Here is a 15,914-nt window from a genome sequence, read left to right as displayed (position 1 = left end):
CACACTCAAGGTGCTATGTAGGACGACATATAGTAAGTCGAAAAATATTGACATGTTGAAAAGGTGGCTGTTAATGTCATATAAAAGCTTGTACAGACATGTCTAAGTATACAAAGTCAAAAAAACAGGCCAAAAACATAATAATCTAGCATGCTGAAAAAATGGCTGTAAACAACATTTTGAAAAAAAACATCAAATTTTGACATGTCGAAAAAAGTGGCTGTAAACGTCATGTTATAGCTTGTACAAACACGTCATGGTATACTAAGTCGTTAAAAAAGGCCAAAAGCCTGATATATCATGTTGAAAAAAACGGCTGAAGACGATATGTATAGTATGCCTGAAAAGTGTCAAATTTTTACATGTCAAAAAAAAAAAGCTGAAAAGGACAAATAATAGCTTGTACAGTCACATCATAGTATAGTATAGTAAAGGCCAAAAACATCATAATACAGGATGTTGAAAAAATGCCTGAAAAAGACATATAGTATGTCGAAAAACGTCAACTTTGGATGTAAAAATCATATAATAGCTTGTACAGACACGTCATTGTGTACAATGTTGAGGAAAAAAAGGCAATAAACCTCTTACTATAGCATTACGAAAAAATGCCTGAATATCACATAGTATAGTATGTCAAAAAATCTGTGAAAACAACATGGTATAGTTTGTCGAAAAACATCAAATTTTGACGTTTAAAAAAAAAGACTAAAAAAGACATATCATATCTTGTAGAGACACACATGAGAATTGAGCGTGACGAAAAACACCATAGCATTGTATGTTGAAAAAACGTCAAATTTTGACCTGTTAAAAAAATGTCTGAAAAAAACAAATTATAGGTTATAGGAACATGTCATACTATCCAATCTCAAATAAAGACGAAAAATATGGCAAAAAGAAAAGAAAGTTGCAAAAAATGGACAACACCATAATTTGGCATGTTGAAAAAATGAACAAAAATCCAAGACTATAGTAAGGCGATAATGTCAATATTTGACATGTCCCAAAAACAGCTCAAAACATCTGGAGAAAACATATAATGGGCTGCCTAGACGAGCCATGGCAAAGAAAATTGCAAAAATGGCCAAAATGACCATAGTTTTGCATGTCGAAAAAATGACCAAAAATCCAGGACTATAGTAAGGCAAAAATGTCAAAATTTGATATCTCCCAAAAACTGCTCAAAACCACTGGAAATAACTGAGATCAGCCTGCCAAGAGCATGCCATCATGAGCATTGAAAGTTTGCAAAATTGGACAAAAACACCAAAATTTGGCATGTCGAAAAAATGACCAAAAATCCAAGACTATAGTAAGGCAAAAATGTCAAAATAAGACATGTGCCAAAAACTGCTCAAATAGCTGGAAAAAGCTCTGTAGAGCGTGCCAAGATGAGCTATAGCAAAGAAAGTTGCAGAAATGTCGAAAATCACCATAATTTGGCATGTCGAAAAAATGACCAAAAATCCAAGACTATAGTAAGGCAAAAATGTCAAAATAAGACATGTCCCAAAAACTGCTCAAAATAGCTGGAAAAGGCTCTGTAGAGCGTGCCAAGATGAGCTATAGCAAAGAAAGTTGCAGAAATGTCGAAAATCACCATAATTTAACATGTCGAAAAAATGACCAAAAATCCAAGACTATAGTAAGGTAAAAATGTCAAAATTTGACATCTCCCAAAAACTGCTCAAAACCACTGGAAATAACTAAGATCAGCCTGCCAAGACACGTGCCAGTGACACCATAGCATTGAAATTTGCAAAAATGGACAAAAACACCAAAATTTGGCATGTCGAAAAAATGACCAAAAATCCAAGACTATAGTAAGGCAAAAATGTCAAATTTGACATCTCCCAAAAACTGCTCAAAACCACTGGAAAAAGCTCTGTAGAGCGTGCCAAGATGAGCTATAGCAAAGAAAGTTGCAGAAATGTCGAAAATCACCATAATTTGGCATGTCGAAAAAATGACCAAAAATCCAAGACTATAGTAAGGCAAAAATGTCAAAATAAGACATGTCCCAAAAACTGCTCAAAATAGCTGGAAAAAGCTCTGTAGAGCGTGCCAGATGAGCTATAGCAAAGAAAGTTGCAGAAATGTCGAAAATCACCATAATTTGGCATGTCGAAAAAATGACCAAAAATCCAAGACTATAGTAAGGCAAAAATGTCAAAATTTGACATCTCCCAAAAACTGCTCAAAACCACTGGAAAAAGCTAAGTATCAGCGTGCCAAGATGACGCCATAGCAAAGAAAGTTGCAAAATTGGAAAAACACCATAATTTGGCATGTCGAAAAAATGACCAAAAATCCAAGACTATAGTAAGGCAAAAATGTCAAAATTTGACATGTCCCAAAAACTGCTCAAAACCACTGGAAAAAGCTCTGTAGCCGTGCCAAGATGAGCATAGCAAAGAAAATTTGCAAAAATGTCGAAAATCACCAAAATTTGGCATGTCGAAAAAATGACCAAAAATCCAAGACTATAGTAAGGCAAAAATGTCAAAATTTGACATCTCCCAAAAACTGCTCAAAATAGCTGGAAAAAGCTCTAGATCACCTGCCAAGATGAGCATAGCAAAGAAAGTTGCAAAATGTCAAAAATCACCATAATTTGGCATGTCGAAAAAATGACCAAAAATCCAAGACTATAGTAAGGCAAAAATGTCAAAATAAGACATGTCCCAAAAACTGCTCAAAATAGCTGGAAAAAGCTCTGTAGAGCGTGCCAAGATGAGCTATAGCAAAGAAAGTTGCAGAAATGTCAAAAATCACCATAATTTGGCATGTCGAAAAAATGACCAAAAAATCCAAGACTATAGTAAGGCAAAAATGTCAAAATAAGACATGTGCCAAAAACTGCTCAAAATAGCTGGAAAAAAACTCTGTAGAGCGTGCCAAGATGAGCTATAGCAAAGAAAGTTGCAGAAATGTCGAAAATCACCATAATTTGGCATGTCGAAAAAATGACCAAAAATCCAAGACTATAGTAAGGCAAAAATGTCAAAATTTGACATCTCCCAAAAACTGCTCAAAACCACTGGAAATAACTAAGATCAGCCTGCCAAGACACGCCATAGCATTGAAATTTGCAAAATTGGACAAAAACACCAAAATTTGGCATGTCGAAAAAATGACCAAAAATCCAAGACTATAGTAAGGCAAAAATGTCAAAATTTGACATCTCCCCAAAAACTGCTCAAAATAGCTGGAAAAAAGCTCTGTAGAACGTGCCAAGATGAGCTATAGGCAAAGAAAGTTGCAGAAATGTCGAAAATCACCATAATTTGGCATGTCGAAAAAAATGACCAAAAATCCAAGACTATAGTAAGGCAAAAATGTCAAAATAAGACATGTCCAAAAAACTGCTCAAAATAGCTGGAAAAAGCTCTGTAGAGCGTGCCAAGATGAGCTATAGCAAAGAAAGTTGCAGAAATGTCGAAAATCACCATAATTTTAGCATGTCGAAAAAATGACCAAAAATCCAAGACTATAGTAAGGCAAAAATGTCAAAATTTGACATCTCCCAAAAAACTGCTCAAAACCACTGGAAATAACTAAGATCAGCCTGCCAAGACACGCCATAGCATTGAAATTTGCAAAATTGGACAAAAACACCAAAAATTTGGCATGTCGAAAAAATGACCAAAAATCCAAGACTATAGTAAGGCAAAAATGTCAAAAATGAGACATGTCCCAAAAACTGCTCAAAACCAGCTGAAAAAGCTCTGTAGAGCGTGCCAAGATGAGCTATAGCAAAGAAAGTTGCAGAAATGTCGAAAATCACCATAATTTAGCATGTCGAAAAAATGACCAAAAATCCAAGACTATAGTAAGGCAAAAATGTCAAAATAAGACATGTCCCAAAAACTGCTCAAAATAGCTGGAAAAAGCTCTGTAGAGCGTGCCAAGATGAGCTATAGCAAAGAAAGTTGCAGAAATGTCGAAAATCACCATAATTTGGCATGTCGAAAAAATGACCAAAAATCCAAGACTATAGTAAGGCAAAAATGTCAAAATTTGACATCTCCCAAAAACTGCTCAAAACCACTGAAAATAACTAAGATCAGCCTGCCAAGACACGCCATAGCATTGAAATTTGCAAAATTGGACAAAAACACCAAAATTTGGCATGTCGAAAAAATGACCAAAAATCCAAGACTATAGTAAGGCAAAAATGTCAAAATTTGACATCTCCCAAAAACTGCTCAAAACCACTGGAAATAACTAAGATCAGCCTGCCAAGACACGCCATAGCATTGAAATTTGCAAAATTGGACAAAAACACCAAATTTGGCATGTCGAAAAAATGACCAAAAATCCAAGACTATAGTAAGGCAAAAATGTCAAAATTTGACATCTCCCAAAAACTGCTCAAAATAGCTGGAAAAAGCTCTGTAAAGCGTGCCAAGATGAGCTATAGCAAAGAAAGTTGCAGAAATGTCGAAAATCACCATAATTTAGCATGTCGAAAAAAATGACCAAAAATCCAAGACTATAGTAAGGCAAAAATGTCAAAATTTGACATCTCCCAAAAACTGCTCAAAACCACTGGAAATAACTAAGATCAGCCTGCCAAGACACGCCATAGCATTGAAATTTGCAAAATGGACAAAAACACCAAAATTTGGCATGTCGAAAAAATGACCAAAAATCCAAGACTATAGTAAGGCAAAAATGTCAAAATTTGACATGTCCCAAAAACTGCTCAAAATAGCTGGAAAAAGCTCTGTAGAGCGTGCCAAGATGAGCTATAGCAAAGAAAGTTGCAGAAAATGTCGAAAATCACCATAATTTAGCATGTCGAAAAAATGACCAAAAATCCAAGACTATAGTAAGGCAAAAATGTCAAAATTTGACATCTCCCAAAAACTGCTCAAAAAACCACTGGAAATAACTAAGATCAGCCTGCCAAGACACGCCATAGCATTGAAATTTGCAAAATTGGACAAAAACACCAAAATTTGGCATGTCGAAAAAATGACCAAAAATCCAAGACTATAGTAAGGCAAAAATGTCAAAATTTGACATCTCCCAAAAACTGCTCAAAACCACTGGAAAAGCTCTAAGAGCCTGCCAAGACACGCCATAGCAAAGAAATTTGCAAAATGGACAAAAACACCATAATTTGGCATGTCGAAAAAATGACCAAAAATCCAAGACTATAGTAAGGCAAAAATGTCAAAATTTGACATCTCCCAAAAACTGCTCAAAATAGCTGGAAAAAGCTCTGTAGAGCGTGCCAAGATGAGCTATAGCAAAGAAAGTTGCAGAAATGTCGAAAATCACCATAATTTGGCATGTCGAAAAAATGACCAAAAATCCAAGACTATAGTAGGCAAAAATGTCAAAATAAGACATGTCCCAAAAACTGCTCAAAACCACTGGAAAAGCTCTGTAGAGCGTGCCAAGATGAGCTATAGCAAAGAAAGTTGCAGAAAATGTCGAAAATCACCATAATTTGGCATGTCGAAAAAAATGACCAAAAATCCAAGACTATAGTAAGGCAAAAATGTCAAAATTTGACATCTCCCAAAAACTGCTCAAAACCACTGGAAATAACTAAGATCAGCCTGCCAAGACACGCCATAGCATTGAAATTTGCAAAATTGGACAAAAACACCAAAATTTGGCATGTCGAAAAAATGACCAAAAATCCAAGACTATAGTAAGGCAAAAATGTCAAAATTTGACATCTCCCAAAAACTGCTCAAAAAAGCTGGAAAAAGCTCTGTAAGATCAGCTGTGCCAAGATGAGCCATAGCAAAGAAAGTTGCAAAATGGTCAAAAACACCATAATTTGGCATGTCGAAAAAAATGACCAAAAATCCAAGACTATAGTAAGGCAAAAATGTCAAAATTTGACATGTCCCAAAAACTGCTCAAAATAGCTGGAAAAAGCTCTGTAGAGCGTGCCAAGATGAGCTATAGCAAAGAAAGTTGCAAAATGTCGAAAATCACCATAATTTGGCATGTCGAAAAAATGACCAAAAATCCAAGACTATAGTAAGGCAAAAATGTCAAAATTTGACATCTCCCCAAAAACTGCTCAAAACCACTGGAAAAAAACTAAGATCAGCCTGCCAAGACACGCCATAGCATTGAAATTTGCAAAATTGGACAAAAACACCAAAATTTGGCATGTCGAAAAAATGACCAAAAATCCAAGACTATAGTAAGGCAAAAATGTCAAAATTTGACATCTCCCAAAAACTGCTCAAAACCACTGGAAAATAGCTTAAGATCAGCCTGCCAAGACACGCCATAGCAAAGAAAGTTGCAAAATTGGACAAAAACACCAAATTTGGCATGTCGAAAAAATGACCAAAAATCCAAGACTATAGTAAGGCAAAAATGTCAAAATAAGACATGTCCCAAAAACTGCTCAAAATAGCTGGAAAAAGCTCTGTAGAGCGTGCCAAGATGAGCTATAGCAAAGAAAGTTGCAGAAATGTCAAAAATCACCATAATTTGGCATGTCGAAAAAATGACCAAAAATCCAAGACTATAGTAAGGCAAAAATGTCAAAATTTGACATCTCCCAAAAAAACTGCTCAAAACCACTGGAAATAGCTAAGATCAGCCTGCCAAGACACGCCATAGCATTGAAATTTGCAAAATTGGACAAAAACACCAAATTTGGCATGTCGAAAAAATGACCAAAAATCCAAGACTATAGTAAGGCAAAAATGTCAAAATGAGACATGTCCCAAAAACTGCTCAAAATAGCTGGAAAAAGCTCTGTAGAGCGTGCCAAGATGAGCTATAGCAAAGAAAGTTGCAGAAATGTCGAAAATCACCATAATTTGGCATGTCGAAAAAATGACCAAAAATCCAAGACTATAGTAAGGCAAAAATGTCAAAATAAGACATGTCCCAAAAACTGCTCAAAACAGCTGGAAAAAGCTCTGTAGAGCGTGCCAAGATGAGCTATAGCAAAGAAAGTTGCAGAAATGTCAAAAACACCATAATTTGGCATGTCGAAAAAATGACCAAAAATCCAAGACTATAGTAAGGCAAAAAATGTCAAATTTGACATCTCCCAAAAACTGCTCAAAACCACTGGAAATTAGCTAAGATCAGCCTGCCAAGACACGCCATAGCATAGAAAGTTGCAAAAATGGACAAAAAACACCAAAATTTGGCATGTCGAAAAAAATGACCAAAAATCCAAGACTATAGTAAGGCAAAAATGTCAAAATTTGACATGTCCCAAAAACTGCTCAAAACCAGCTGGAAAAAAGCTAAGAATAGCCTGCCAAGACACGCCATAGCAAAGAAATTTGCAAAAATGGACAAAAACACCAAAATTTGGCATGTCGAAAAAATGACCAAAAATCCAAGACTATAGTAAGGCAAAAATGTCAAAATTTGACATGTCCCAAAAACTGCTCAAAAATAGCTGGAAAAAGCTCTGTAGAGCGTGCCAAGATGAGCTATAGCAAAGAAAGTTGCAGAAATGTCGAAAATCACCATAATTTGGCATGTCGAAAAAATGACCAAAAATCCAAGACTATAGTAAGGCAAAAATGTCAAAATTTGACATCTCCCAAAAACTGCTCAAAACCACTGGAAAATAGCTAAGATCAGCCTGCCAAGACACGCCATAGCAAGAAAGTTGCAAAATTGGACAAAAACACCAAATTTGGCATGTCGAAAAAATGACCAAAAATCCAAGACTATAGTAAGGCAAAAATGTCAAAATTTGACATCTCCCAAAAAACTGCTCAAAACCACTGGAAAAACTAAGATCAGCCTGCCAAGACACGCCATAGCATTGAAATTTGCAAAAAATGGACAAAAACACCAAATTTGGCATGTCAAAAAATGACCAAAAATCCAAGACTATAGTAAGGCAAAAATGTCAAAAAATTTGACATCTCCCAAAAACTGCTCAAAATAGCTGGAAAAAGCTCTGTAGAGCGTGCCAAGATGAGCTATAGCAAAGAAAGTTGCAGAAATGTCGAAAATCACCATAATTTGGCATGTCGAAAAAATGACCAAAAATCCAAGACTATAGTAAGGCAAAAATGTCAAAATAAAGACATGTCCCAAAAACTGCTCAAAACCAGCTGGAAAAAGCTCTGTAGAGCGTGCCAAGATGAGCTATAGCAAAGAAAGTTGCAGAAATGTCAAAAATCACCATAATTTGGCATGTCGAAAAAATGACCAAAAATCCAAGACTATAGTAAGGCAAAAATGTCAAAATTTGACATGTCCCAAAAACTGCTCAAAACCACTGGAAATAAACTAAGATCAGCCTGCCAAGACACGCCATAGCATTGAAATTTGCAAAATTGGACAAAAACACCAAAATTTGGCATGTCGAAAAAATGACCAAAAATCCAAGACTATAGTAAGGCAAAAATGTCAAAAATTTGACATCTCCCAAAAACTGCTCAAAATAGCTGGAAAAAGCTCTGTAGAGCGTGCCAAGATGAGCTATAGCAAAGAAAGTTGCAGAAATGTCGAAAAATCACCATAATTTGGCATGTCGAAAAAATGACCAAAAATCCAAGACTATAGTAAGGCAAAAATGTCAAAATTTGACATGTCCCAAAAACTGCTCAAAACCACTGGAAAAAGCTAAGATCAGAGCCTGCCAAGACACGCCATAGCATTGAAATTTGCAAAATGGACAAAAACACCAAAATTTGGCATGTCGAAAAAATGACCAAAAATCCAAGACTATAGTAAGGCAAAAATGTCAAAATTTGACATCTCCCAAAAACTGCTCAAAACCACTGGAAATAACTAAGATCAGCCTGCCAAGACACGCCATAGCATTGAAATTTGCAAAATTGGACAAAAACACCAAAATTTGGCATGTCGAAAAAATGACCAAAAATCCAAGACTATAGTAAGGCAAAAATGTCAAAATTTGACATGTCCCAAAAACTGCTCAAAAATAGCTGGAAAAAGCTCTGTAGAGCGTGCCAAGATGAGCTATAGCAAAGAAAGTTGCAGAAATGTCGAAAATCACCATAATTTGGCATGTCGAAAAAATGACCAAAAATCCAAGACTATAGTAAGGCAAAAATGTCAAAATAAGACATGTCCCAAAAACTGCTCAAAACCACTGGAAAAAGCTCTGTAGAGCGTGCCAAGATGAGCCTATAGCAAAGAAAGTTGCAGAAATGTCAAAAATCACCATAATTTGCATGTCGAAAAAATGACCAAAAATCCAAGACTATAGTAAGGCAAAAATGTCAAAATTTGACATCTCCCAAAAACTGCTCAAAACCACTGGAAATAACTAAGATCAGCCTGCCAAGACACGCCATAGCATTGAAATTTGCAAAATTGGACAAAAACACCAAAATTTGGCATGTCGAAAAAATGACCAAAAATCCAAGACTATCGTGAGGCAAAAATTACAAAATTTAACATGTCCCAAAAATAACTCAAAATGACTGGAAAGAGGTTAGAATAGCCTGCTAAGATGAGCTATAGTAGAGAAAGTTGCAAAAATGGCCAAAATCACCATAATTTGGCAAAAAAATGACCAAAAATCCAAGAAAATGTCAAAATGTCAAAAGTTTGACGTGTCCCAAAAACAGGTCCAACCCACTGGAAATAACTTAGAATAACTTGCCAAGATGAGCCATAGTACAGAAAGTTGCAAATATTGCCAAAAACACCATAATTTGGCATGTCAAAAAAATGACCAAAAATCCAAGACTATAGTAAGGCGAAAATGGCAAAATTTGACATGTTGCAAAAACAGCTTAAAACAGCTGTAAATAACTGAAAACAACTTAGAATAGCCTGCCAAGACAAGCCATAGCACATAAAGTATCATAATGGGCCCAAAACATCAAATTTTGGCATCTCAAAAAATGGTTAAAAGCAACAGTATTACAGCTGTTAGAGATGCATCATAGTATACAAACAAAGGCCAAAAAATGCCATTATATAGTATGTTGAAAAGCTTCAAATTCTGACATCTAAAAATGGCTAAATTATGCCACACTTAGAATGTTTTCAGCCATTTCTTCTCCAGCATTATTTAAATGTTAATTAGAGATGATCTACCTGCAGTGATGCAGCAGCGTATCCCTTCCAGCTTTCTCATTCTGAGAGGTGAGCAATGGGAGGAGGTGTGGGGGTTGGGGGGGGCTAAGAGGAGACTGACCCCAGAGCTGCTGGGTCAGTGCTGAAGGGGAAGAGGGGTGTGTTGACGTGGAAGCTGATCTCCCACAGGCCCTTGGTGAACAATCTGCTTTAGTATGAACCAACCACAGCTCTTCGACACAGCTCCAACATACAGCAGCCAGTAAAAGAAAATTTACTGCTAGTGAGAACTGTTCCTGCTGCACTCCACGGCTCCAGCAAAGCTCATTTCTAACCATATAAAGAGGTGTGGAGCACGAGGCTGCTCAGGGAGAAGGAAATGGTGGAGGTAAATGACAGAGGACATGCTACCGAGTGGAGGAGAAAACGACAAAGAGCCAAGGTGACAAAAGGTCAAACAAACTACCCCTGTCCAGGGCACATTTATTTTTCCACAAGAAACACACAAACATGCAACAAGGTCATCACAATTCAATAAAGACCAATAGATTAAGAAGCCCTTTATAGTTTAATCAATGTCTCTATGTCTTGCTTTTAGTTTCTCTTTGTGAACCATTTTAAATAGCAATATGTAGACACGGCTTAAGAGAAATCAAACCACAGAAATCATGATTTTTAAATGTCAATTAAAATGGGCACTTCAAATGCAAAACATTCTGATGTTTTACATGTTGTCAAAAAGAGTGAGGAGAGCAGCCAAACGCTGCCTCGTCCCCATTTGTATAAATCAAATTTGACAGAGGAAAAAAAAAAACTTTCTAACTAACTGGAGTAAGATGCAAAACCACAGTGCTAAATCACCAGGAGACCTGGGTGATATCTCTAAAGAAGCTATGATGTTTTCATACGCAAGAAAGCTATGTCGTTGTTGACAAACTCACTCATAGTTTGGTTAACATGCACCTCTAGGAGAACATTACTGTGTCTTTAAAGGACATGAACCTAAGATTTGTTTCGACACACATTCACACACACTCGCACAGACAAACAGATAGAAACACACAGTATATGTATAAATGTTAAGGTATCATTTAGAGAGAGAAGTACAGTTTGCAGTTGACACCATTAGAGAGTACAACTTTAAATACTTCATATGTTGGGATTTAAGTGACTTCATCCCACTTCTAATCAAATGGAAAATAGTATGGAATGAATCTTAATAAGAGTTATACAGCAATGTTATGTAATAGTTCTTGTAGACAATCATCATTCAAAAAAAGACATCAAAAATATATGTTTTCTAATACATAGCATGTGAACATCTTCAGATCGCGACCCCTTTTATTTAGAATCCTGGAGGTAGGCACCCCACACAGAAAACATCCATTGTCATTAAAAAAAAAAAAAAAAAAAAATCTGCCTTCTTGCTACACATAAATCATGTATTAGATCTTAAAAATAGTAAATTGCATAAACACCATCTCTTTCTCTCTTTTTTAATCAGACAAAAAGCCTACCAAACCAGGTTTTATTCATCATTATAAGTCTGTACACACCTGAAAAGTCTAAAGGGCCTGCAATCGTTCACACTACAAGGCCGACAAATGGAAAGGAAAAGTCAAAGAAGCAAACATTTGGATTTCTCTGGTTAATGAAAATCCACTTAACATGGAAAAAATTCCCTGATAGGTTGGAAGCATTCTCTCTTGCTGTCCCATATTATAAAGGGAGTCAAAAACGTTGTGAAGGAGAAAACTAAAGATGGAACAGGCCAAATTACAATTGTTTTCAGCACCTGGGTCAAAATCACAAATACTTCTGTGGTCTGTTTTAGCCAGAGCAGGCGCCAGAAAGTAGGGGGTTAAATTGTATTGTGTATTGGTGTAAGATGATTGAGACAACTGGTTTTCAGGGCATTTATAAAAATGTTGATCAGTGCACTTAGACTATCAACTGACTGGTCAATCGCACCAAACTATTGCTCCAGTTAGCTAAAACAAACACCAAGAATTATTTGTAATTTCTAATTAACCCAGGTGTGCCGTTTTCACCTTCGAACTAAACAAAGATCGCTGACTACATCCATTCCCACATTCTGGACAAGTACAAAAACAGAAATGGCCCGTTTGGGGGGAAGGGACATCGTCATGCTGCTAAAGCTCCCCCACCAATAATAAAGACACATTTACTGTATTTATTGGAGTCCCCCAGGGGGTCAACTACACAGATTCTACATTAAGGTAACGACAGCAGCATACGCTAAGACTACTTGTAATATAAGACGTCCATAACATGTCGTACATATTTCAACAGTCCCTGACATACTGACAAATTAATCTTTGCCAGATTTTATGTATTCATGTTAACATGTGCCTGTGTATAGATATGTGGGCCAGTCTGTATCTTTATATTTTCTATATATAAGAGTATAAAAATAAATTAAACTTACACCATTGACTCAAATTGAGCTTGAATTTAAAGGTATTTCACATCTGCAAATGTATATCATATATATTTTCTCAAAGCATCGCAAGCCGCTTTATAAACAACAAATTATAAAAAAAAAAGACAGATTTAGTCGCAATTTAAGACGTTTTCCTAAAAATTAAACGACTGATTAAACAATACTGTTGCCTCAAAGTTCTATGGAAGACTATGATTCACTCCAAAATGAAGCTCACAGCTGGGTGCCCACGCGATAAACCTTATATCAACACCCCCGCTCATTAAAATTGATCAGATATATTTATGGAGATTAATGCAGCACTGGGTTATCTTTTATCTCTAAAGAAACAGCACAAGATCTCCAGCAAGGACCATCACAAAGTCTTTACCTCACAGGCATAAAGTCTGAGAGGGAGAGAGGAGCGTAGGAAGAAAATAGTTCCCAGCGAACAACATACCAGACCAACACTTTCATGGTTCCTCAAATTAACTGCTGCTGCTGAGGAGGAGATTGAGGGCAGGGCCATACATCAGAATCGTCCCTTACAACTCTGAGCGCACACAGGGAATAAGATGTTTCACTGCTCGCTGTTCAAGCAGTGGAGCCCAGTGCACTGCCCAGCAGCAAACAAGCTCACAAGAGACTTGTGGATTGCAGGCGAACCCAAGATGGATCTCCAAGGGAGAACTGTTGAAAGAGGAGTGTCCTTGTGCGAGGAGCGTGTTCAGGTTTTCCCCTCAAGGACCTCAAGCCAGCATATTATTGCTGCAGAGCACGCAATCACACACTCGCCCCTCATGTATGGTCAGCATGATGGATCGTGCCGACGCCTGGGTTTGCCTCCAACAGGGAGAAAAATAATGCAGTCTTTATATTCACAGAGGTCAGCGTCATCAGTGTGTCAACAAAACAAATGAGTTTAACCTTGGAGCGTAGCAAATCCCGCTTCACAACCTCAGCCTGTCAAGTTACAACGCCTCGTAACAAGCATCAAACTGACTGGTAAGATGCCTGTTTCATCTATTTCACATTGCCTCCTTTACGGTCCACAAGGTTAACCATACAACATACGTTTATTACCAAACACTAATATTTCATAGCCTGTATCTCTCTGGAATCGACTTCATGCACAACAGAGCACACTTCCATTTTACAGAACAACTGACCTCAGGTACCAGAAAAATGTCACAGATGCCCCGTGCAACTTTACAGTCACGTCCCCAAATCCTCTCCTTCACATCACAAAACCAAATGTCACCACTTGTTACAGGACAATTAATTATTTGAGAAAAAAAGGGATGTAAATAATCAACTCATTTAGATTAATCCAGAGTGCTGATATTCTCTTAAAATTCTCTTCACAATATCACGCAACAACCGGTCTATTGACATCTCACCCTATTGCTATTGATATTTAGCCAACCTTAATTATGAAGCGTTAGTCTGGGCCATGCATTCTGGAGTTGAGCATTTTACAAATATGCCTTGAACAGCTTCAGTTTAAATCTGAAAGGACTTAAATACCATATCAAGATGGAAATCTCACCTTGTCTTCACATTCTTCAACCCTCTGAGTAAATCTGGCATGAACACAACATGCTCAAGGCATGTATTTAGAGACAGCAGGGGGGAAATCTTAGGTTTTATAAACCAAAATATTGACCATAACCACGTCATTTATTTTGCTTCTGTTGCTCTTGTGCCACCACTTCTGCGGGGTACTTTTGTTTGTGGGGAGTAAAGAGTTGTCGGCTTCTTGTTGGCCCGTCATGCAGCGTCCTGTTCTCTGAGAGACAGCAGGGCATGGTGGGTTGTGTTCCTGTGTACCAGCTCAGCTGGACATCAGTCCTTCAGGTTGTCCTCGCCTACCCCCTGGGCTGACAGCTCTGTCAGGACGTTGTCCAGGTAGTTGGGGTCAGGGTAGCCGTGGCCAGTCAGGTTGGAGCCAAATTCTGTCTTGTGGTGAATCTCGTTCCACACCACTGTGTCAGACTCACCCGTAGTGCTGGACGTGCCGATGGTGAAGATGAGGCGTCGGTCCCAGGCCATGATCAGCAGTTTCAGGACCTGGAGACACAACAGAAGGTGGAGCAGGAAGTTATTCTCCCTATGCAGCAAGAAGAAAGTAATAATAATATTGGTCTTCTTTCATAATATCATTTTTTCTAAAAACAAATGTCAGACAGCTCACTCATGCTCCTCAAAGAACCAAGGTTACACAAGTAGCTCTAAAGTTTTAGTTAAACAAAATCTACAAGCACAGATTGCAGAAAAAGCAAAAAAGCTTTGCCCTGTGAAGAGAGAAATTGAATGTACTGAAACCAGCACGCTTTTAATGCTTGTCAAGCTTTTAGTATTACATCATTGTTTTCTGGACCAGTGTCGGAGCTTACCTTCCTGCCTTTCTCGTTGTCAGGGAGGTAGCAGTGTCGAGGGAACCCTCTTGCACTGAACTTCTTCCCGGGGCTGGGGTGCTCATTGGTCTGGTGAAAAATGTCAAGAGCAAAAACAAAAGTAACAACTCCTTATCTTCCCATTAAGGCTTAATTGTGTAGAAAATGTCAACAGCACCCACAGGAAGGGCTTTATTGTTAATGTTGCTTACAACGACCCTCATCATTAGAGAGGCATGCTACTGTAAATTTACAATTATTTCTTTCAGTATGATATTTTAGAAATTTGTTCTCAAGGCTCCGATTTAGGAATAAGCTAAATCCTAATAAGTTCACAGGAGTGTGTGAATCGTGGCAGAGGAAGCACTGGTCACCACCAACATCTGCTTGGCAACTCTTCCCGCATCCCCACCAGATTATGCCCCACCCTTATTTACGAAGGATTATTTATGGTTACAGTTGATTTGTCATATCAAATTAGTCACATCATGATACTTATTTCTAGTGAGGTTTACATTTTGTTGCAAACAAGCTCTTCCAAGCCTTTTTGTGATTTTTTTTCAGCCTGTAATAGGCCTACTAGTTGGGGCAGATTAAAATGTCACTTTTTAAAAATGACTGCCTTCCTCTTTCTTTTCACTGGGAAGTATGAATGGTACAATGAGACAGACCAACAAAACAATGTGAATGCAAAGCAGATACTGAAAAGATACTTAAATTACACATGAGGAGATATTTGGGGATTGTAACTAGTATTTTTTGCTGTTATCCCTTTAAGTAATAATATCTAAGTCAATATCTATCACCGAATGAGGTAACACAGTGTTGATTAAATCGATGGCCTACTGATAAAAGTATTGTATTTTTTTATATATCTGCAGTATTATAAACTGTGTGTCTGTGGCAACATTCATGGAAATATGCTTTATAAAGTTACTGCTAATACAAACATTTCCTGCTGCAGCAGCTCTATGATAAAAGCATTTAAATGGTGAAATGTGTTGACTTTTATTATGAAGGGATCATGGGCAGGAATGGCCAAGTATGTGACCCACTGT

The 15,914-nt window shown here is 37.4% G+C and overlaps 1 protein-coding gene across 2 annotated transcripts in view; it reads right to left on the bottom strand.

The window, feature by feature from the left end:
- Nucleotides 1-10,470: 10,470 nt before the first annotated feature.
- The window catches only part of dtx1 (deltex 1, E3 ubiquitin ligase), a 53,831-nt gene continuing 48,387 nt past the window's right edge, over nucleotides 10,471-15,914 (bottom strand). For both annotated transcript variants that reach the window (XM_042487712.1, XM_042487711.1), the window contains exons 9-10: nucleotides 14,857-14,946; nucleotides 10,471-14,530 (exon numbers count right to left, since the gene is read on the bottom strand). In XM_042487712.1, the coding sequence (XP_042343646.1) occupies nucleotides 14,306-14,530; nucleotides 14,857-14,946 (315 nt within the window). In that variant the 3' untranslated portion in view covers nucleotides 10,471-14,305. The remainder of the gene's footprint in view (nucleotides 14,531-14,856; nucleotides 14,947-15,914) is intronic.

Source organism: Plectropomus leopardus, chromosome 6 (assembly GCF_008729295.1).
Source record: "Plectropomus leopardus isolate mb chromosome 6, YSFRI_Pleo_2.0, whole genome shotgun sequence".
In the NCBI taxonomy this organism is placed as follows: Eukaryota; Metazoa; Chordata; class Actinopteri; order Perciformes; family Serranidae; genus Plectropomus; species Plectropomus leopardus.
Note: the sequence above shows the minus strand (reverse complement) of the source record. Positions and strands in the feature narration are given on the sequence as shown.